The sequence below is a fragment of the Physella acuta genome, unplaced genomic scaffold (genome assembly GCF_028476545.2).
Source record: "Physella acuta isolate Inbredline_101_S28 unplaced genomic scaffold, ASM2847654v3 ptg000042l, whole genome shotgun sequence".
Classification (NCBI taxonomy): Eukaryota; Metazoa; Mollusca; class Gastropoda; family Physidae; genus Physella; species Physella acuta.
This window is the reverse complement of record NW_026731562.1, coordinates 60,313-85,108: the sequence shown is the minus strand read 5'-3', so window position 1 is coordinate 85,108 and position 24,796 is coordinate 60,313. Positions and strand designations below refer to the sequence as shown.

Here is a 24,796-nt window from a genome sequence, read left to right as displayed (position 1 = left end):
TATAACACGTGTAACATTAAATAAGGCTTTAGTCTGTATATACAGATTTTCTTTTTTTAAACTCACCATAAAAGTAAGGTTAGAGATCCAATCATTCCCAAGCCAGAAATCTCCAATCATTGAACCAAACCCATGTTTATAGGCGTTCCAACCTCTCGTAAAATTCACGTCACCGAAAACACGTCTCTGAAATAAGATATTTGCAAAATATCGATAAACTATTATAACACAAGATCAAAATTTACAAAAAGATGTTAAGGTATTAAATTTACCAACCTGAATAATGATCCAACCTCCACCGTCAGTTTTTGTGTCGCACAAAGCCAATTTGTCTTGACCTAGTCTGACGGTCGTTCGTTCTGGTACATCAGTTTTGTCGTTCTTTTTACACTGTTTATAAATATATAATATTTATATTAATAATTCTTAACAATTTGTAAAGTGTATATTGGTTGATATAATTCTGTATTAAACACTTAACTGCGCTAATTCATTTAATATTTATGTCGAAATAAAACATTTACCTGCAGTGTCGTCCGTGACAACTCAACTTGTACAGTTGTGTTTAAAGCTTCTATCATTCGGTGTGTTTGGCTGTTCCCTGTAATGGCCTCGTTAAGCTTTACGTCTATTGTTCTAAGTCTGTTATTCACTGTTTGCATTTGTTCTGTGATGTTATCTATCCTAGCACCAAGCACGTCTATAGCATTAGTAGAGCTGATGTGTCTGTTACTGTTGTTTAACTCTGTAGGTGATGGAATCTGAGCCGTGTCATCACTGTACCCATCTCTACCAGAATGTGTCATCTGTAATGACATTGACACGTCTGCACCTTTTAGTTTTTCTGGATCTTCAAACGATTTCAGAAAGTCAGCCATTGTGTCCACAGTTTTCACGTAGTTCAAGGTTTCAGCTTTCAAATTCAGCAACAAAACAGATTTCTTGATTTTCTCTCTTTCATAAGACGTTGTTCTGTTCTCTAACATTGTCGTGTCTCCTGTATTATTTGTAACATATACTTGACATTTATACTGGTGTAAATTACAGGCTGAAGTATTGGAGAAAGTTAAAAACACGATTCACAAAATTTCCTGTTGACAGACAATAGAGTCGGAAGAGTCCTCCTTGTGAGGGCATACCGGTGAATTACGCAGTGGATTCCCTTTGTGACAATGTAATATTGTGTAAAATAAACCGGGAGTGATCTCCCCTAAACTTTCTCGAATATTCTTATATAAAATAACAGGGGATGGGAACTCGGGCTATAGACATGATTTTTAATCCATTTTAAATACTTAAAGTTTTAAAAATATAATAAAATCTCGTAGACAAATTAATTGCACACCAAGTGAACGCTAAATAAAAAAGCGCATAATGGTGCGCAATATTATTAGTACTTTTAAAATTTACATTAGTTTTTTGAGAAATCGGGAGTAGCGTAAAGTACTACTTCCAGTCAACGGAAATGACTCAAAATTTAATAGAAGGTAGAGAATTAGATCTTTTACTTACATATGAAATTTCATTTATCTATCTGAAATAGTACTCAAGTTATAGGCTTTTGAAAAATTCAAAGTAGGAAAAGTACCACTTCCGGTTATCGGAAATCGCTCAAAAGTTGATACGGATCTACGATTTTGATTAAATACTTATATATGAAATTTCATCAACCTAGCTGTAACGGTACTCAAGTTATCGTGTTTACACACGGACAGACAGACACACAGACACACAGACAGACACACAGACATACGGACAAGATTGCAAAATTATGTTTTTCCGTATCAGTGAGGTGTGAAACGTCGAGATTTGTAAAAATCTCGATTTTTTTTTTTGCACGATTACAAGACTTTCTCTATACTTCGTATATACGAGAAAGTAAAAAAAACAAAAAACGAAAAAAACGAGCTGTTTAGTCTCAATCTTCTTTAACCCGGCAGTGCTAGATTATCAGGTTTGAAATGGTTTTAAGTTTAAAAGAGGAGTAAAGGTATTTGCGAATACTTGTTTAGTTCTAAAAATAAATTAAAATACTAATTTATGAAGTTAAATCAAGTGAAGAAATTCACAAACTTACCAGAACACCAAAAGAAGTTGACAGCAAACACTAGAACAAAAGCACCAGGAGACATTTTCAGAGTCCCCATGGATGTAGTCACACAGCGCTGAAACAAATGACGTGATTCTCAATTAGACTCATCGCTATATAATACTATTTTTATGTGTTCTATCTAGTTCGTCCTGCGGCCCTCATCTGGCCAACAACTTTAAATTATAAGTACTCTGACGAACATAATATTGTATGTTGTACTATTATTTTAGCTATTTGTCTAAACGACGCAAATATCTAGTGTCACCTTATATTTTTAGAATTTTTAATAAAGCCGTGGAAATATAAGAAAATACGATTTGAATAGATAACTCTTTCTTTTCTATAATAAATATTTTCGTGCGGCGTCAAAACAGCCCCGACAGAAAGGTCTCAGCAAAAGAACTCAATCAAGTCTACCCGACAAAAGGGCTAGCGAAAAATTGACGCCGTCATTTGGCTCCGGATAAAAACGTCCCCATCATTTCGACATTTTACAAAAAGGCTCCCGTTAATAAGGTTCTCGACAAAGGGCTCAAGTCAAAAGGGTCCCTGTCTCGACGAAACTGATTTATATAATGTGACCCTAATATGACTCTTCTTTAATACTTTCTATTTCTTACTTTCTTCTTAGTACTTCTTTTAATACTTTCCTAGTTAACCAGACCAACACCTTGTATTAATACATTTTTGTAGCTTTTGCTCGGCAAGCCTCACTTAAAAGTTATTTTACCTATTGTAAGATATATTTTTTCTTATTTAAGTGTCATTTAGGTAAGACGTTCATCGAATAAGTCGGTTGTGGGCTGTTCCAACTCAGTTTGTAGGGAGAGAGGAACAGGCGGTAGCTACATTTATCTTCAGTATGCTTGTAGTTTTTCAAAACAAAACATCGTTTATCATGTAAGTGTAAGCATCTTGCACATTGTACATTTATACTTCTGTGCTCGCGTTTAATCATAATGTCTTCACTGGACTTAATAAAACGATGCAACGAATATTTTTGTTGCAAAAGCATAAAGTCATGTAGAATTACAAAATGAAGTTTAAAAATTTTGATAAAAATACACAGTGGCCCACGTGCCGTTTTGTTTTCATCAACTTACGTCAGCTTGACATTTGATTAAAAGATATCTATTATCATAGTCATAAATATGTCTAAAATCAAGCTTATGTAATATACTAAATAAATACAAGTGGTGGTGTCATCAACGTAATAATTGAACAGTCAAATTGTTTTGAATTAACAATACGATATAAATCATAGATAAAAATAAATATAGCCCCCGAGTCAATAAAAGCTTTATTCTCGCAATCTGTTAAGGGTCCATTCGGGCATTTGTCTCATTCGGGCGAGTGTCCATTCGGGAAAAAGCCCTTCGGGAAAACGGCATTTCGGAACTTTGTCGTAGACCCGCTGACAAGATTTGCCGAAGTTGGGAATGTTTGGTAGTCCAGTTGATAAACAATTTATTTATGCATATCGTTTTGTTGCTTGTGATGATAGGAGGTGGGGGTGGGGCTGGGACTTAAAGTAAAAGGAAGGGGACAACAAAGCCTATGTACGCCGGCATCAATAGCAGGCATCTATAGCCCAAGATCGACGCAACAAACCGTACGTCATGAAAGTTGACTAACTGCGGCCTTTCGAGTTGTGGTCTTTGATTTTTTTCTCAAAGAATTATTTTGATGACAGCGAGCCTTTTATTGAAAAAGAAAAAAAGCAAATTTAGTATCCACCACGAGTTTTAATATATTTGGCGAATATTTTGGACCACCTATCCGTCTAAAATACCACCTCCCCTACTCTTAAAGCGCATTGCGGGGTCTTGCGGTATAATAGTTCCGCCCCTGCAACTAATTTACGAAAACAATTAACACAAACCATTGCCTCATAGGGTGAGCTTCAAAATACGAGGTCAATGAACATCGATCGACGCCATGGGTCATTCGGACCTAGCCCTACTGCAATGCAGTTTGATTCTCAATTGGCACAAACACATTTAACATAATTAATTTCTTAATTAAATTTAAAATAATCGAGTGCTAACACTAAGACATCTACTCATTACAGGCACGTACGTGACTAATTACTTTTAATAATCAATAAACAATTAGTTTTTTTTTATGTTTTGTCTGGTTGGCAGATAATTTGTGAATATGTGTGTTAGCAATAAAATATAATGGTATCTGGATAGACTAATATTATTTTTTTTAAAAGATCTATTAAATCAGTGATTGTTCTACAGTAAATAACACACACTACGGCATAGACAAAAAAAGGAACAATATGAGCTATTGTGTTAAAAAAGTCAAACCTTCAAACCTCTTCCATGACTTATCACCACTATTTAAAGTTAATAGGGTGCCAAAAAGCTCATTTTAATAGTTTTGTACAAAGAAAACTTAAAAGTAATGTCATCTCTTAATTATTATTAATTTAAAATATACTAAAGAATTACACAGATGTAAAAAGAAAATTGTTCAAAATTATTAATATAAATGCAGAAAAACCTAGAATAAAACAAACACGGGAAAGCATAACACATATCATATTCCCTTGTTTAAATACTTTTAACAGGCTAGCCTGAAAATTATCTATTGCGGGGTGGTTTTTTTTTCTAGTTCCGCCACTGGTGTCAATCCCCAATTTGTGTGATGTGTTTTTTTCGCTGAGATTTTGGGTTTGGTGATGATCTAGGTGAGGTCATGAGTTTGTGTGTTTGACATCTAGGTGAGGTCATGATTTTGTGTGTTTGACATCTAGGTGAGGTCATGAGTTTGTGTGTTTGACGTCTAGGTGAGGTCATGAGTTTGTGTGTTTGACATCTAGGTGAGATCATGAGTTTGTGTGTTTGACATCTAGGTGAGGTCATGAGTTTGTGTGTTTGACATCTAGGTGAGGTCATAAGTTTGTGTGTTTGACATCTAGGTGAAGGCGCTTGTGTTTCTAATCCAGGTTAGGTTAGGTTTGTTGTGCTGGTCATCTATCTGAGGGCTTTTGGTGTGGTAGTCTACATGAGGGCTAGTCTTAGTGTGGTGTACGTGAGGGCTTTTGTTGAGGGCTCTGTTCTGATGTTTACATCTCAAGAAATAGCCTAGAGCTTGTTTAAACCCTACCTCGCCGATCTCCTCTCGTAGTTCTTACTACGTGTCAAGTTTAAAACTAATCGGTTCGGGAGAATTCGCTGCCGTTTTGCTCGCAAGATTCCTCTACTCACAACAGTGCTTAGGTTTAAATAAAATCTTCTTAAATGACGCGGTTTGGATAAATTGCTAAACATTTTAAACTTTTTGTTTTCACGAAGCATTCGATTTAATTATTTTATAATCAAAATAATTATAGGAAAAGTTGATTGGTTAAATTGATTGAAAAATTTAGTAAATTAAAGGTGTTGGCTGAATAGCTGAAGACAGAAAGTATTCTACATAATGGGAGCGTGTTGGCTCATATATCGTATGAACCAAAGAATATGTAAGTAGTTTTTATAAGTTTATGCAATCCTAAAGCAGGCGAGATCGTAAAAAATGGCATGCCACATGACAGGAGGGCTGTGAGCCAATTTCTCAGTTGTGAGTCACAAGTATGTAAGGCTCTAGAGACGTTGATGAAAGGTGATGATTCTGAGATTAATAAACTTGCGTCGGACGTTGTTTTGTTGACTAAGAACCTAAAAGTAATTAATGTCAAGCTCCAGGCAACACAAAGTAATCAACCAGTCTGTCAAAATAAGCTTCAGGTACTAGAAGATCAGCTGCTGGCGATTCAAAACAAGCTAGAAGGTCTACAAAGCAATCTCAAGGCAGTCAACATAGTATCAGGGCTACAATACCAGTGTCGCTGGTAATTATGACACGTTCAAGTATAATCATTTGTAAAATCACATTAAAAAAATTACTTAGACATGATGGACTGCTTGGTCGAGCAGTACAGCGCTAGATTGCTAACCCGAAAGTTTCGTTTTAAAAGACCGGTTCTAGTCACTAAAACATCATGAGTCTACCTACGTTAGGGAAAGTAAAGGGGGCTGGGCATAGTGCCCGCCACATTGTGACTTCATATGGCGAGGTAGGCCGCAGAAACATGTGAACTTTACTTCACTGACCCCATGGATCGTCAGTTTTGAAAAGGGAACATTAAGCTAGACATTAGTTTATAGAATTAATTACTTCCCGAATTTGTGTGTGTATCTAGTGTGTAAATTTAGCGCCAACAATCTATTATTAGCAAGACAAATCATTGATTTGTCGATATGTACTGATGTCATTCATTCATGTATCGAAATAATGAGTACGAGGGTCGACTTGTATTTTACCAAGGTAGTCTTCAAGGAAGATCAATATTATTAGTTTTGCATGCTCAACGCCTAAGTATCTAATATAATTTAATGTAGATTTTTAAAATTCTAAATACATTATATTCGGCTTAAATAGGTTTTTACATTTGCGACATTCGGAATTTCATTTACCATTTGCGTATTCTGTATTTAGATATTTTTACCGCAAAAAGTTCTCAAGCTTGAGATGTAAAAGAAATCATAAAGCTCTCACGAAATATTTGGCTGTCAGGTTTGTAAAAGACGAAGATCTGACCTGGTGTGGTCTGATTACTGACGGTGGAGGATGGGTCGTCATTCAGGTTTTCCTGCTGTTATCTATCTTTATTTAAATAAAAGAAAGTATATATGTGTGAGTGTGCTTGTGCATATGTCTTTTATGTATTAGTACACCATTCATCCGATCGCGATGAAACTTTGTGGAGTCGATGAAAATACTCATTGGTGGAACTTAGATCTAATTAGAATAACAAATTAAGATATTATTAAAGCTAGCGTCAAAATAACAACAATTGGAACAATTCACTCGCGTTGGGATTTTCCACTGTGTACCATCCGAACGGGAGGATTTGTAAAACAAAATTAGGACTGCATTGGTTTTAGTAGACCCGAAATTTAAAGAAAAGTGTCTAACAGGCTGTCGACTGTGCCAGACCACCAGACAAGCCATAAAAATATTCCTAGCTATTTTATAAGTTATAAGCTTTTTTTAGAATACGAAAGAAGAGTATGTATCACTTTCGGTTACCGAAAATCGTTAAAACGTTGAGACAAAATTACACATTTTATATAATACCTATATACAGGCACGCACGCATGCACATCTCCACAGGACTTTCTCCCAAATTACAAATTAAACAATATGTCATGGACACTCAATGGGACGGAGTGGTCTAGCGGGTTCAAGTCAGTAAACCGTCCCTGAGTCCACCCAACTTTGATGGGTACCTAACTCACGTTAGGGAAAGTAAAGGCGGCTGGGCATAGTGCTGACCACACTATCTCTTCATATGCCGAGGTCACAGAAACAAGTGAACTCTACTTCACTTGGCCCATAGACCGTCAGGTTTGAAAGGGAAACTTTACTTTTTACTATATATAGGCATGGATGTATATATATATATATATATATATATATATATATATATATATATATATATATATATATATATATATATATGAACATCGATCGACGACATGGATCATTGTGACCTAGTCCTACTGCAAGGTAGTTTGATTCTTTATTGGCACAACTACACATAACATCTTTGATTCCTTAATTGAAATATTAAAATGCTAACACTAAGACATCTTCTAATTATAAGCATCTACGTGACTAATTACTTTAGTATTCAATAAAGCATTAGTTTTTTTATGTTCTATGTGGTTTGTGGATCATTCGCTTATTTGTGTATTTGTTCTTTTAAGTTTTATAAAATGTTTTTACCATTTTACATTTTGGTGTGGTGTAGATTATAGTTTTTCATGGTCAGTATTCAAATAAACCCAATTATATATTTGAGTTAGATGAACAATTTCCACAAAGTCCATGCTCTTATCAGTGTTATAACACAAAATCAATTTAATTTACCCTGTAACGGTAACAACAGCAGACACGGGGGCCTTTCTCACATCGGCCGTTTTTTTTAAACAACACAATTAAAGCAATTTATTAAAAACCAAATGAGCAGTAAAGACATAACATTTTAATAAAAAGCAAATGAGTAAAATAAGTAGTAATGACATAGCAGTAACACAACATTAAAAAATTTGGAATATAGAAATAATATTACAAAATGAGATAAAATGAGAATACAATAGATGAATGAAAAGTGTTGCAATGAGTCATTTAAGGAGGTCATTAAATAATTGTTGTTTTAGTTTAGCTTTGAATATATTTTATGGTATAGATAGTTTTATTTTAATAGGAAGATTGTTTCATAATTAGAACCAGCGTAGGCGAAGCTATCATGTTTTTAATGGGATTTATTTTTCATGTTTCATTGAAATCAGTTATAGACTGATCAAATAATATATGATTTATTTTAATTATAGATTTACATCTTATAAGAAATTAGTTTATGTATGTTTATGTATTCTAAAATCAATTTATTAACTTGAATTAATTTTTTAAAAACAACACTTAACACACGTCCTATTGGAACTAATAAATAATTTATTAAAATTGAATTACTGTTTGTTTGAAAATAACCAAGACCTATTCCGACAGTTTTACAGACGTGATCATCATTTATTTTATTAGATTAGATACGTAAAATAACCACACCATTTAGTTTTAAACTACAGTCAATTATCTGATAACTACTGTCTAAACATATACTGGTCATATGACCACATAGCTATAGTTCTTCTGAACACCATGTTAAGACATTGGTAGCCTACTATTTTAGAACGTTGCCAGTTAACAGTGTAAGGACACGGTCAGCCTATTATATAAGGATATTGCCAACCTACTGTATCAGTAAATATGCGTTTTTATGAGGGATGCTGGAGCCATTTCACATCACCGGGTTTGGAACCCGGTTACATTTTGGAAAAAAAGAGGCCAAAACCAGAAGGCCCGAGCAAAGAACAGAAATCCGGACATGCGGATTAGTGTTTGAGCCAGTTCTCTTCTTCTTTGTTCTTAATTTTTGTGTTGGAAGGGATCGAGCCTTATCTACCAGAGGGTTTGAACTCGAGACTTTTTTTTCGAACTTATCAACCATGAGCTGTTTGCCGATTCGACCACGCCTCCATCACAATTAAGGATTACGTGTCAACTGGTTATGTGCCATTGAGGCCATTGACTCCGATTTCAGCCTGCTTTTCTTTTTGGATTTGCTTCCATAGCCTTTGTCCAACCAAGAACAAACTACAAGGCAGCAGTTGTTTGATCTTGGAGTTGTCTCTTCTAGAAGAGTGGCTGTCCCCAGCTAACGAGCCTCATCTGCCCGGGGGTTCAAACTCGAGACTTTTCGGTGTAGCAACCATGAGCTTTACCGACTCGATGTCCATTAAGAAAGAGATAAAGAAAAAGCAGGTTAACATCTTATTTTCCGTAATACATTGACATTGGCCATTTTCTGCAAGTGATTACATGTTTAAATTTAAATATTTGCTTAATGTGTCCACCTCGCCTTTGTGTACTCATGTATTATGGGAAGATTTCTTTTATTTTTAAGACCAGATGCAGTTTTGTGACCAGAATTAACTTATTTTGACTTCGTCGCTCTCCTACCACAATAACCCTGATACGTCTATGATTCAGAATCAAATCACTTAAAAAAAAAAGAAGTAGATTTACCACATCAACATAAACATGAAGCGATCCTTTATTTAACTTACTACAAAACATGCAAGAAATGACACAAACATATAATATGTTTACGCCATTATATACATATACCAGAAAAAGCATTATATTATAGACGACGGCATTGTAATTTTGTAAAAAAAAATAATTTTGGGTGGTTGGGGGGGGGGGGGCGTAGGGAAGAATAGAAATAATAAAAATAGAATAGAATAAATGTATACACTGTTTTTAATGTTTACAATTTACGTACTTTCATCTCAACAGAGTCCACGAAAGGTCCATCACTTGATAGCTCATTCCAGATTATTCCTGTACCTGCGTCTGTTGTACGCCAGACCCCATTTAAATATACATATTTACAGTCTCTATACCACCAACCACCTCTACCCACTTGAGCACAATTAAGATCGCTGCGTAAATCGTTGTCTGTGTCGAAGGTAGAAAACTTCATACCATCGTGATAGCTTAGTCCGTAATTATTTTGCACGTTTCCACTGAAAGACGACAAGTATATTTTATACGACGCTGCTTCGTTGTCTACCTTGAAATAGTCGTAATGGGCGTAGTATTGTTTACCTTTCCGGGTCATGTCGATTCTCAGTTCATTGTACCCCTGTAATGTATAACACTTGTGACATATTTAACTAGTTAAATATGGTTTAACCTGTATGTTTAAATTAATTTTATCAAAACCCACCATCATGGTCAGGTTAGAGATCCAGTCATTCCCAAGCCAGAAATCTCCACTCAATGAACCAAATCCATGTTTATAGTCGTTCCAAGCTCTGGTAAAATTCACGTCACCCAAAACACGTCTCTGGAATTTGTAAAGCATATGTTAATTATTATAGTACAACAACGTAAAAGCGTTTCTACACACATTTAATTATACTAAAGGAATTAACGAATTAAATTCACCAACCTGAATTATGATCCAACCACCACCGTCAGTTTTTGTGTCACACAAAGCAACGTTGTTTTCATCAAGACTAATTGTCGTTCGTTCAGCTGCATCTATATTGTGATTCTTTTTGCACTGTTGGCAAATAAAAACATGCTAAATAATAACCACAAGATTCAATTAGAATTAGCTTGACACAAAGTAGTGCTAAAAGATATGGGTTAGATATATTGGACCTTGCTGATAGTAAACGGAAACATTAACATTTTCAAATATAATTTCGTGTAAATATATAAGTGGTATTTAGAATATTTTATGGTAAAACAAACAAATCACCTGCAGTGTCGTCCGTAAAAACGCAGGATTTATGTTGTAGTTATTTTTACTTTCTTCTACCATACGGTTTGTTTGTTTGTTCCTTGTGGTGGACTCGTTGAGTTTAACGTCTATTGCTCTAAGTTTGTCGTTCACTGTTTGCATTTGTTGTGTGATGTTGTTTATCTTAGCATCAACCACGTCTATTGCTCTAAGTCTGTTATTCACTGTTTGCATTTGCTGTGTGATGTTATTTATCTTAGCATCAACCGCGTCTATTGCTCTAAGTCTGTTATTCACTGTTTGCATTTGCTGTGTGATGTTATTTATCTTAGCATCAACCACGTCTATTGCTCTAAGTCTGTTATTCACTGTTTGCATTTGTTGTGTGATGTTATTTATCTTAGCATCAACCACGTCTATTGCTCTAAGTCTGTTATTCACTGTTTGCATTTGTTGTGTGATGTTATTTATCTTAGCATCAACCACGTCTATTGTTCTAAGTCTGTTATTCACTGTTTGCATTTGTTGTGTGATGTTATTTATCTTAGCATCAAGCATGTCTGTAGCATTATTAGAGCTGATGTGTTTGTTACTGTTGTTTAACTCAGTAGATGATGGAATCTGAGCCGTGTCGTCACTGTACCAATCTCTATCAGAATGTGACATCTGTAAGGACATTGACACGTCTGCATCTTTTAGTTTTTCTGGATCTTCAAACGATTTCAGAAAGTCATACATTGTGTCCACAGTTTTCACGTAGTTCAAAGTTTCAGCTTTCAAATTCATCAACAAAACAGATTTCTTTATTTTCTCTCTTTCATAAGACGTTGTTCTGTTCTCTAGCATTTCAATGTCTCCTGTCTTATTGGTAAAATGTACTTGACATTTATACTGGTGTAAATTACAGGCTGAAGTATTGGAGAAAGACAAGACCAGTTCTCCGTGATGTTTGGATAGTTTGCCCTCAGATAATATCCCAGGTATTTTATAATGTCGAACCTTTGAATCAGATCCTGAAATAGACGCCAACAAAATCTTCCCTTCAGATTCACTGATCCTATAGACTGACATGTTGACAAGAGCTGACATCTGAGTGTCTTCTGTTATGTTTTCTGTACACTGAAGGTGTGCACAAAATAAAATTTTCCCATGGAAAAAGTGTTCTCTGGTCATATCCACTTTAATGCCTAAAAAACAGTAGACAAAATTAAATACTTAATATCTTATGCGTTCAATTAATTAATTTTTTTTTGTACTCATCAGTGAGATTATGTGATGCCTTAAAATCACCAGTCCGGCAACTGTCCGCGTCATTTTCCTGTTAGCAGTCGAGCTCGCAAACACCCGATTACAAAGTTACTTCATTATTCAAACACAATAAAAACATTTCTTGTTAAATGTTGTTGAAAATCATTGTACTTCAGTTTAAATATTAAAAAAAAATACAATCTATTGGTTTCGAGTGTCATCCATAAAGGACGTCACGTTTATATGTACATCACTCAAGATTTCGGATGTGAAGCTTAGTGAAATAAAACTAAACGCACTAACCTTTTATAAGCTGAAGTCACAGCCGTGTCGCTTTGTGTTTTTCAAAATTTATAATTATGTTTTATAAATACTATTGCATTGCATAAGATCTGAAGTCCTTCTACCTTTGAGTAGTTAGCATAAAACCAGTGGCGTAGCTACCGTAAAGATAGCGTAAGCAAGGCATAGGGGCCCAAGGCATTTAGGGGCCCTTTTCCTTTTTAAAAAAAAAAATTTTTTTACTTTAGAATTTTAATATTTCTTTTATATAAATAAGTTTAAACATAAAATGAAAATTTCGTTTCTTTTCTATTGTAGAAATAATTAAAAGTTCCAAAAAGGCCCCTAGTCCTTTCTTACTTCACAATTAGTGGGATTCAGTGTGTTTGAGGGGGGGGGGGGAGGGTCGAACAGGGCAAATTCTTAATGATATCACTATATCTTTACTTTAATGTTGATCTAATTAATCTTTAATCAATATGACGCTATTAACACTATAAGTTTTTGGTTTTCATCCAATCGCCAAGAAACTTTTGTAAATCGTTAAAAAATGCCAAAGGAAGTGTTTTTTTCAAAGACATTTTTCCTGAAAGAAACTCTGACTTTGGAGATGTTTCTGCCATTAAATTTTATTTTATTTCTGAGGGCGGCGCCCGGCAGTAAGGCGGTGCGGTTTGCCACCCAGAGTTTCCCATTGAAGAATGTGCAACGGATTTCGGGCCCATGATCAACGCGACATACCAAAACATCATGAAAGCAAACTACATATCTAGTGGGTTCTTGAGCAATGGATTTTGATTTGTTTTTTTAAAAAGATTTTTGACGGCGAAAGCGTGTGATTGGTTGTAGGAGAAAAAGAACTTGGCCTTGACAAAAGAATAAGAACATGAAAAAAAAATTACAAATAATTTTTTATAAACATAAATTTGGCGACAATTTTCGAGCTCACTATTTGGTCCCCACCCCTGCCCCATTCCCGCCATAGGACACTTTGAAGGTCCGGTTAAACAGTAATAATGCCAATGTTTTCACGTGTTGCACGACCCTAATTAGCTGCCAAAGGGGATTATCGAATCACGGAATTCACTCAAATTTGAAATTTTGCCTATATTTTACACTATAGTTTGTGTAGTGGTTTTTAATATTTTCGGAACAGCTTGGTATATTGACTGTAAAATAGTACCGCAGCTACAGCATTTTTTTTACAAACCAAACATCAAGGCTCGAAAAGTAAATTTTATATTTTAAAAGATATTAATTATGGTCGACTTTGGGCCTCCCAAATGGCCTGACCCCCCTCTACCCCCGCATTGCGGGATCTGGCGGCATGGTAGTCCCCTCCCCCCTGGTTACCACTGGTGTGTAGAAGCAATGATCTCTACAAAACTACGTTAAGATCTGGTGCTTCTAGATGCACCGGCCTCTCGCATAGAATCAAAACTCCAAAGGAAAGAGAAGTTGTGGCTGATGTACTGATGATTTGTGTGCGTGAGACAATTTCTACCATATTACCCACCAGTCGTGTGATAGGCGAACACAAATTAACCCCCCCCCCCCCCGCCCCTTCTCTTGGAATCAGGAAATAATGTATGTATAAGTTCCAAAGAGACAGAAATAAATGTATCTCTAGAAATATACTTTAGTAAGTGTAGTCTGTGATTAAAGATGAAAGAAATCATAAGATTAGTTGAAAAAGACTTACTCTAGAATACACTCCTGCTTTAATTAAGCATACTCAATGATTAAGTGGGGATGGTAGAGGAATAGACTGCTAGTGAACAGGTGAACTCAACATCACTTGCCTCATAGACAGACAGGTATGAAAGGCATTTTTACTTACTTCGCAGAGCCGTAGCGAGTGTGTGAGCGTGTATGAGTGTGCATGTGAGTGTCTGTGTGTGCGTGCGTGCGTATGCGTGTGTGTGTTGTGACACTAAAAGAACAATAGTTGATAATTTGATAGTAATTAAGTAATTTAGCCTTGTGTCGATGTTCTTACTTTTCTTTTCTTTTTTACTGATTTGTTATGTATGATTTGTGTTCATGTGTTTTTTTTCTATTTTATTAAATGTTGTGTGATATATGGCTAAAATCAATTAATATCTGTTTCACGGATTTGTGTCATTGTCATAAATATTGTTCAATGTGTAATAATATAAATGAAAACATTTTTTTATTTTTAATTACTATTTAAAAGTGCGCGTTATAAAATAACACATTTTTAAAAATGTATTCAGGGGTCATCCATTTATGACGTGCACAAAATTTTGTAATTTTAGAACCCCCTCTCCTTTCCACTCGCGTCTACTTTCGAGGAACACCCCCCCCCCCAATCCTTGTGGACGTCCACAAAATTTAGTAGACCTCTCAATACATGCTGCAAAATTATTAGTTCTTTCACATGCATCGTGTCCATTAACTGATAATGTAATATATGGATTTCATATTTTCGGTAACATCTATTACTAGGCCTTGGTCAAGATGTCCGTAAGTCCATGACGTGTTAACTTACCGTGTGAATGTGCTAAGACTATCTAAAATTGTTCTTTATTGAAAGAGTTATCGTGCATGGACGATGGGTAGGCCCTTTCGATTTTAAAGGCTTTTTTTACTCACTATTTTTTCATAAAGAGTCAGAAATTGCAGGCAGTCATCAATTTTTTTTATTGAAGATGCCGTAGACCAAACTTTTTACTCTCATTTGTGGCCGTCTTGCAATCAACGACTTTATTGCCCGGGTAAATACGGGTAATCAACGTGACGTCATTATATTACTTTTACTCAACTTTACGCTGCACGTGTTTCCTTAACAAACCGCCTCTCCCCGTTTTTGTGGTCGCGCTGGCTGTTAGCCCTACACACGTGACCAAGCGAACACGTTATACACGCGATTTTATTTAAATATATACATTTTTTTTTCTTACGCGGGCGGTAGAATACAGCTACTTTTCTGATACGTTTACCACAAGAACTGCAGATTTAATGTATAATCTACATTTTATATGCATTGAAAAAATTATAACATGTAAGTAGGCCTATTTTATGGTTTAGTTCCGCATGTGGACGTTTACATTGACCCGAACCCTCCTCACACGCGTCAACAATTCCAGACCTAGCTACACCACTGTTACTACTACCTAATAATGACTGAGAGTCAAACCACCCTCTGACAAAACAAACCACATGTGGACAGACAACCTCTGGTTTTATCTACACGTACCACAAAAATGTACTCACCACAGGTTAACATTGCGTTAAGGACCACAAGAACCGTCACAAACACAGCCGACATTGTAGAGCTGTGTAGTTTCTGTGTTCCCACAAACCAGAGAGTTCTGTAAACAGCTACAACTGTCTAGTGGTAAAAATGACACTGCCATTTATACACAAGACCTCACAAAACGTAAAATAAGAGAAATATTTTGATAGAAAACACATGTTGGATCTCTTCTCCATGTTCCCGTGTGAAAATATGTTTCAGCAATTGTAAACAAAATTGTTCCAGCAGTGTTTCTCATATCTTGTGTCAGTAAATCTAGGACAATCTAAGATTCATTGGGTTTTTTTTCTACCCCGTAATGGAAAAATGGTAAGTGATAAAAATAACTTGAGCTGAAGAAAAAAATTATGGAAACCCGTATTAAAATTTCTTGAAACCAATCACTTCACGTACATTTATTGAACTATTTAAATTCATTAAATTATGTATTTTGATATCGCAGTAATAACAAAGCAAATTATTTTGCAATTTTGCAGTAAAACGGTAAACATTCACTCTTCTCAATGATGCAAGAAATTAAAGACCACCGACACACAGGCTTCGACCTAAATTACCCCGACTAAGTACCACCCAAGGTAGTGTTTATTCCGCCTTAGCGTGAGGCGGCGATAACAACGTGAGTATAGGCTCCAAACGGGGGTTCTCCAAGCTTCTATTTATAGGCATATATATTTTTAGTATTGTTGAACGGATGTTTTTTTTCCTCCGCATAGTGTTAATTTAAGAAGTTTTTAAATCGTCACGTGGCATTATCGAGAGCACGGCGGCTATCATGTAGATTTCGGGTCCGGAACTGATTAGAACTGTTTTTTAAAAGCATTATATTTCGTTAGTGTTAGTGGTGTTTGGTATTAAAAGTTATGGTTATGGAACGGCGTGGCATAGCAGTAAAGACGGCCTACCTAAGAGTCTCGAGTTCGAATCACTGGAACATCCCTGAATCCTCAGACGTTAATTTACGTTAGGTAACAAAGGCGGCTATGCATTGTGTTGACCACACTGTCACTTCATATTCCGAGGTCTCTGAATCAGACGAACTTCATCTGCCCCATGTTTCTTGGGCACGAACGGGAAATTTTATGATGATGAGTTAGGGTAATAGGAATTAGATATTTGAGATAGGGCCAAGGATAGGGTTAGTACAAGAATATAATATCAGGTATCATGAATTTCAACTGATTAATGAAATAAGCACCTTTTGTAAAATATCTACGTATTCTTGTAGGGTTGTTTTTTCTTTTACCCCAAGATAGATGAAATAAAACAACCTTATATCCTCTCAACCGTGAGTGGATATACAAGTCAAGTTCTCTTTCAAACCTTACAGTCCATGAGAAAGTGAGGTAGACCTGCTGTCTCTTATGTGGGAGCTGGGTGGACTCAGGGATGTTCTACGGACTTAAAGCAAAAAAAAAATAAGCAAAGTGTCTATTTCCTAATCAGTCGGTGACAGGATAAAAGCTGTTTGCTTATTTCCTCTACCGTTGTCAACAACAAGCACTACCGCCACCCAAAAATCAGACTTCCGATAATTCGACCAATGACATGGCTTAAAAAAAGTGCTACTTTTAACTAACAAAATGTATGTACTGTTGTTTGACGCAAGATGAATATATAATGAACTGCAATGGATATATATATATATATGTATATATATATATATATATATATATATATATATATATATATATATATATATATATATATATATATATATATATATATATATATATATGTGTGTGTGTGTGTGTGTGTGTGTGTGTATGTATGTGTGTGTGTATGTGTGCGTGCGTGCGTGCGTGTGTGCGCGTGTGTATTTGTGTGTGTGTATGTGTGTGTATGTGTGCCTACATGTTGAGTTTTCTTATATTTTCCCACGATACAGTTTAATTTCCGTTTTGAGATTTTTTCTTGACAATTTTCTTGCTTTACCTTCTCACGCAGCGGCTGATAAGACACGTTAATAAAAAATAATATGTTAAAAATTCTAATATGCAACATTTAAATGCACTGAGATCTTTTACATATTTCTGCGACAAAAGCTTTCATTAAACAAAGCAATTTAGTTTTTATTATCTTATTTTCAGTGCATTTAAAAGCTTGCTATAAGAAAGTTTTTTAACAATATTTTCTATATTTTTGTATTCATAATTTATTAATTCGTCATTACCAATGCTGTGACTTATAATATAGGGTGTAAAACACGTTTAGTAGATCTTGAAAGACTAACCCCCTCCCTCCCCCCGCCGTGAAAAGCAGCCGTCCGTGACGACAGTTTACAGACGACACCACAACGATCAAGCAGATCTTGTTATTTCTTCTTAGTTAAAAAACTGTATTATCTACTCCTAATAGCCTTCACAGATTCGAGCCGGCGTGAGCCACAGCTTACCAGACTGGTCGGGTGATAGCGCCTAGCTCGTTAGCCCCCCTCTTGATATTGAATATAATAAGCTATTGAGCTATTTAATTTTGTTGTCTCTCGTTATTTTCGAAACCGTTTGATTAATTTTTAATGACTACTAAAACATCTAATTAAATTAAGAAATAAGACTTGTATTGTCAGCGAAGTGAAACATATCTTTTTAAGTTTGAACGAAATCGTTGCATTAGAAGTGGGTCAAAATTGAATTACAAAATTTGCTAAAAACCCACAAACAAACAGCAGACGTTGCATGCTAAATAAAAGCTTGTAAAAACAAACAGACGTTGCGAACTAAAAAAAAGCTCGAAAACACAAGAACGTCAAGGTTAAAAGGGTGGAAATCTACAATCCTCCCAGAAGCGTTATCTGTGAGATATTTCATTCGCACAGGGTGAAAAAATGAATAACAACATTTAGAGTGCGTGAGAAATAAAATGTTACATTTGGATACGCTAAAATCTAACCCGGAAAAATAATGTACACATTTTTTAAAAATGTTAGTAATTTTAATATGAGTCGAGAAACAGCCGTTGTGAATTCTGCTAAGCTTAATAACTTAATAAAACCACATAGTCATGTGTATATGAACAGTTTTTTTTTCAATTTTTCTTTATTCCTCCAAAAATCCAATAAAATTTTAATGTAACATTACAAAATAGACGAATTCATACTTGTGTTGATATTATGTGTAAAATATATCTAGCATTGCTAATTAGTACTCAATATTGAATAATATTGTTCAGTTATTTGTGCTATGTCGATGGCGATTAAGATGAAAGCAGTGAGATGAATGTGCTATACAACCAAGACCAGTTTTACAGTACTTTTACATACGATAAGTTCTCAAGAAAAGTTGATGTGTAGGCTAAAATAATTAGTCTTATAGCATTCGTGGTTTACTTAAAATGTAATGATTTTAGTCGATTTTGACATTGTTTTATTGATTGTCATAGATTTTTTTTTCAACTCCGTAAAACATACCATAGTTAGTTATGATGTGCTTGTAAAAGACTGTATTATTGTGGATTGTATTTGGAGTGAAACGTGTGTGATAGTTCAGGGGTCTCCAAACTTTTCAACCCGAGGGCCGCATTAATTATCAAATATCAGTTAGGGGGCCAGTTCCTTCTAGGCATCTCTTTGTGGGTGGCGGAGCCCCTCCTCCCCACCAAAGAACATATACCCCCCCCCCCCCAATTCCCACCGAAGAACATAGATCTATATAAATATAAATTATATAGAAATATATCTACATTTCAGCGACTCATCCATTGCAATTGAAAAATTACGAAACTTCCTTGCATTTTTCGCTATTTGAGTCACAATGTTTTCACCATTGCACCCAAAGCTACACTTTTAAATTGTTTTGAATTTCCTGGGCAAAGTTTCACAGCCACTTCAAACAAACATTTTTAACCGACAAAAAGATCTCCGCGAGCCGGATGAGAGGGCCTTAGTTTGGAGACCCTGTGATAGTTGAATATCTGGCAATCGGAAGTGAATTTTTAAATTAAGAATGAGATCATTTGGCCAAAACTAACATATACAACGTTCAAACTCATCAGTAACTTCGCCCATGGCGATGTAAAAAAAGAATGAAAATTTAAGAATTTACTGTGACTATAAAATACTGAATATAATTACAAAAAAAGACGCAGAACCATTACGTAATACCAGAGAACTGTTAGAAGAAATATGTATTTCGACAATTTTCACTCATTTGGACACAGATGTTTCTGGTAAAAATAGACGGAGGAAGAATCTAAACAATGTAAGGCGTTTACAACTGAAGAAGGCGTATTTGGGTGGAATGTCATGCTATTTGGCCTAGTAAACTCAACAGCTACCTTCTCGAGATTTATGAGGACGATGCTGGCAAATGTAAAAAAATGTGGTGCATTTTGCAGATGATACATGTATTCATACTAATCACATCAATACACATTTACACATAGTTAGAGAAAAAATTGAGGGAACATGGCGCAGCTATTGCACCTAAAAAATTGAAATTAGCTAATGAGGAAATGAATTTTCTGGGATTCAAAGTAGGCAAAGGTCAGATTAGACCTACTTAATTGAACAATCATTAAATTCTTAATATGCAGATCCCTAACACAAAGAAAGAAGTCAAAGGTATATTGGGTCTATGTAATCTACAGCAAATTCATACCGCAGTGCTCAGATATAACTCTACTTCTGAGATAACTCATCAACACAGACAGCAGTAGAGTAAAAAGCTGGTCTAACGAATGTCAAAATGCTTTACCACAGATATAGCAATCATTTGAACACGAGATAACACTGACTGCACCTAACTTTGTTAAACCATTAACACTAGTAACAGATGCTTTAAATTTAGGACAAGGAGCATGTTTAATGCAGAGAATAGACAACGTACTACGGCCTATTTTTTTTACCTAACTAGGTCACTGAATAAAACAGAGAGAAACTACTGTGGAAAAAGAATGTCTCGCCATTGTGTGGTCAATGACCAAACTAGAGAAATACTTATAAGGGCGGAAATTTATTCTTATCACAGATCGCAAACCATTGATTGCCATAAACAAGAAAAGGATAACTAACAGCAAACTCGATTGGTGTGTTATAACTGAATTGGGATGTAATTTTCCGGAAACGTAACGAGATACCCTACTGTTTTCATGGTTAAGCTAGGGCATAGACCTCAGGCTGAGTGGTGAGGGCTAGAGACATGGGGCAGTTCAATGTTAACCTTTGAAGGATGTAGACGTAATTTGTGCTGTTAGGTGTGGTAGAGCTAGTCGCTATGGCTGACCGCTATTGATGACCAAGTTTCTCTTATGTTTTAGACAAGACAAACACTATCATGGAGTGTTTAGTATTAACCATACATAATATCCTTATAATCTGTTCGTAAATTTATTATCTGTTATAATATTAAGTACAGAAGGGTAGCGACCCATCCTGGCGCCCTGGTCGAACTTTCAATTTGGCGCCCCATATATATATATATATATATATATATATATATATATATATATATATATATATATATATATATATATATATATATATATATATATATATATATATATATATATATATATATATATATATATATATATATATATATATATATATATATATCCCTTTTTTACCACAGAGTATCGCACTCACTGAAACGAAAGTATGTACCTTAGCGTCAAATCGCACTCTGTCGTGGCGCTGGCGGACACGCCTGATTAAATTTAGTGAACCTCAATAATACACTTAGCGCGAATAGATAGCAGTAAACATAGAGGACATTTAGGAGTGGCTTCTAAACTGTTATTGATTAAAAATAATATTAATACACAGTACGTTCAGTGTATAAAATAAAAAAAAAAAGCAGTATTTAAAATATCCATGTTTTACCTACCACACTGTACTATATCCGTCCATGCTTATTATATAATTATATTTTTTCAACACCAAAAAAATAAAAACTATCCCCCCCCCCAATGTCATTTTAAAAAAATGAAATAATATTTTTTTTTCATCTATCAAGGAAAGTAATTGGTACTAAATGTACAAAGGGAAGTAATTTGTACACTTTTAACATTTTTGTGAAGGCTAATACATTTTCTGTGATTTTGTTTATTCCATATGCCGTTAATTTGGAAAATGAAAGTTTTTTGTTGTTGTTTTTTTTACATAACCATCCATATTAATTTTTAAAATAATTAATTTAGAAAGTCCCCCCCCCCCCCCCCCCATCAACTCCGGATAGAAAAATTTAGTGTGCCTTTTTCCCAAAAAAAAAAGCCACTTGTGTTTTAAAAATTGTATTGTAGATCTACAGTCATAACAAAAACGATAAATCTAAAGTATTACTCTTAATTGGACATACATACATGTATTCATTGAAATTACAAACCAAAATATCAGGACACATTGTAATAGTATGTATAGCTATAATCGACTTCTTTAAGCGGGGCTTTATTTTGGATAAATGGTCTATAATTGTGCCATCATTAAATTCATTCAAAATATCGGTTTCTATTGATATAAGCATGAAAGCTTTAATGTGATGAAGATAATGAGATCCGTAAGTGATTCAGCGTTTCTTCCAGGCATCTCTTCGATGCAGAGCCCCCCCCCCCCGAAGAAAGTCTACCGCCACCCACACCCCTCCCCCCCCCCCCCCGGACGAAAGGGAATTTAAATAGAAAACATAATTTTACCAGTGTCTGCCCCCCGCACCTCCGTAAAATTTAGTTGCCCCCCCCCCGAAAATATCAACTACCCCCCCCCCCCCCACTCCGGTGAAAAAAGTCTGGAAGAGACAATTCAAATTACACAGGAAGACTATATAGTCAGTAAGAATTCATGTGCACTAAACATATATTTGTATGCTTGAACAAAGAAACTGTCTTTATGGCATACGGAAAAAAAAAATGTTTTTGCAAGATACGCATTTCGTAAGTTTGTCAAACTAATCCACAACTTGGCCCTCTTAGAAATAATGTGGTGAATCTTCACTAAACCAATCCTCTAATGAATCATTTAATATTTGTGCTCATTATAGTATATTCCAACAACACCGTATATTTATATGTGCTTTTGTTTCCCCAAACTCGACTATCTTTCGGCGCTGTCTATTAATTGTTTTGATGTTGATAAAAATAAGTTTTATTTAGAATAAATGAAGACCTTAGTGCTAAAAGTACTTAAGTCACAAAAACAACATTTTGAGAAAAATGAGTTCAAAGATTAAAATATACTATGAAACATTACGTTTTTATATTATTTGTTTGTTTGGAAGAGAAAATTAAATAAATTCTTCAGTATCACTATTTGTTTATAAGATAAAGTTAAACTAGAGGAATAACGATCAATGCTTGGTTTGATTTTCACAAAAATGTGACTTAAGTACTTTTAGCACTGGGCTCTTCAAATGATCATAGCACGCTTTTATTTAATAAGGAGATCAATGTAAAAACTGTGATCACTAAATGTTTTTGTTAGAATTAACAATGACATATTGTATGACAGTAGGCGTCCTTGGTGTTATTTTGGCGTTAGACTTAAATATAGTGTGTATGTAGTGTGCACAAAATTACTTTGTCTATATATTGATTTCAATTATGATTATTATACATGTGGAATTGAGAGAAGCTTCTTCGGTTTTTAATGTCCGTCATTGTATTGAACTCTGCTATATTTGTAATATTTCTAAATCACGTTAAACTATTTTACAACTAATTTGTATTTAAACGGTATGCTTTTATGTTGTAAGTTGTTCTTAATGCCAGTTTGTTCCTGTTTTCTTCATACCGTCGATGTATACTAATTGCGTCTTACCGTGGTTGTGTTTAAATTTCGAGTTTTACTCATTTAAACCTGTTATCTTCTTTCTGTCTTTTGATACTATGCCTGGATGATTTATAGTGTGTTAAATGTCATATATTTAAACATGTGATTGGGAAATCTTGCATGTGTGTCTTCAAACCTTCTCAACCCTTTCCCGTCGATTAGTCTAACGCTTGGTGCCTCGCTCAAGCCCATCCATATTAAATTGTTACGTTTATGTATGACTTCTAAAAAAACAAACTTCTAATAAAGCAATTGAGTAATTATAGATTTTAACAAAGGTGAAGCAATACTTTATGCAACAAAAATGTACCCATTAAGGCACAGCTGCAAAACGTTTTTTATTGAGGAAAGAATAGACAATAAACTATTTAACTGTAATTGTGTATATTTTCTCTATTGTAACTGTCAGTCATTCAGATTCTGTTTTATGTAGTTATAAAAATGAACATACAAAAACTCCATACTAATTAAAACAATTAATTTCAAAAATTAGAAATAGGTTACTTTAAAATCTTCAGTTACAGAACAGAGACCCTTCACACTTTAAGAAGAGCAGTGGAGTGAATAGATTTGTCTCATAAAAATAGGTCTGTTACACCAACTTAAAGCTATAACTGTATTTAAAACATCTTCAGATACTTTGTTTACACTTGACGTACTTTCATCTCAACTGAGTCAGCAATAGAACCATCGCTTGATATGCTAGACCAGTATATCCCTGTAGTAATGTCTGTTTTACCCCAGGCACCATTTAAAGCTGAATGTGTACAGGCGTTATACCACCAACCACCTTTACATTCTCCAGCACAATCTGCGCTGGATCGATCATTGTCCCTGTCGATGGTAGAAAACTTCATACCATGATGATAATTTAGTTGGTCTCTAACGTTTCCACTGAATGACGACATGTATATTTTATACGACGCTGCTTCGTTTTCTACCTTGAAATAGTCGTAATGGGCGTAGTACTTTTTACCCCTATGAGTCATGTCGATTCTCAGTTCATTGTATCCCTGTAATGTAGAATAGATATAACATGTTTAACTTTTTAAACACGGCTTTAGCCTGTATGTTCAGATAATGTTTTTCTAAACTCACCATCATAGTTAGGTTAGAGATCCAGTCATTCCCAAGCCAGAAATCTCCAATCATTGAACCAAATCCATGTTTGTAGGCGTTCCAATCTCTCGTAAAATTCACGTCACCCAAAACACGCCTCTAAAATAGTATATTTTGCAAGATATTTATACACTATTTTACCCTAAA

General features: G+C 35.0%; 2 protein-coding genes across 5 annotated transcripts in view; both read right to left on the bottom strand.

Annotated features, from left to right (window-relative positions):
* Nucleotides 1-24,796, bottom strand: part of LOC131944247 (angiopoietin-related protein 7) — a 47,905-nt gene that overhangs the window by 13,341 nt on the left and 9,768 nt on the right. Inside the window, exons 1-4 of one of the 4 annotated variants that reach the window (XM_059304814.1) lie at nt 2,078-2,176; nt 525-997; nt 277-390; nt 67-186 (exon numbers count right to left, since the gene is read on the bottom strand). The exons of 1 other annotated variant lie outside the window; for it this stretch is intronic. In XM_059304814.1, coding sequence (XP_059160797.1) covers nt 67-186; nt 277-390; nt 525-997; nt 2,078-2,147 — 777 coding nt within the window. In that variant the 5' untranslated portion in view covers nt 2,148-2,176. Of the gene's footprint in view, nt 1-66; nt 187-276; nt 391-524; nt 998-2,077; nt 2,177-23,873; nt 24,544-24,628; nt 24,749-24,796 lie in introns of those variants that run through there. 2 more of the 4 variants (XM_059304806.1, XM_059304789.1) reach the window with 2 other exon arrangements.
* Nucleotides 9,953-12,143, bottom strand: LOC131944226 (fibroleukin-like). The gene is made up of 4 exons (XM_059304768.1): nt 10,980-12,143; nt 10,665-10,778; nt 10,440-10,559; nt 9,953-10,355 (listed from the first exon to the last, which is right to left on the bottom strand). The coding sequence occupies exons 1-4, from the start codon at nt 12,132-12,134 to the stop codon at nt 9,978-9,980; spliced, it is 1,767 nt and encodes a 588-aa protein (XP_059160751.1). The 5' UTR covers nt 12,135-12,143; the 3' UTR covers nt 9,953-9,977.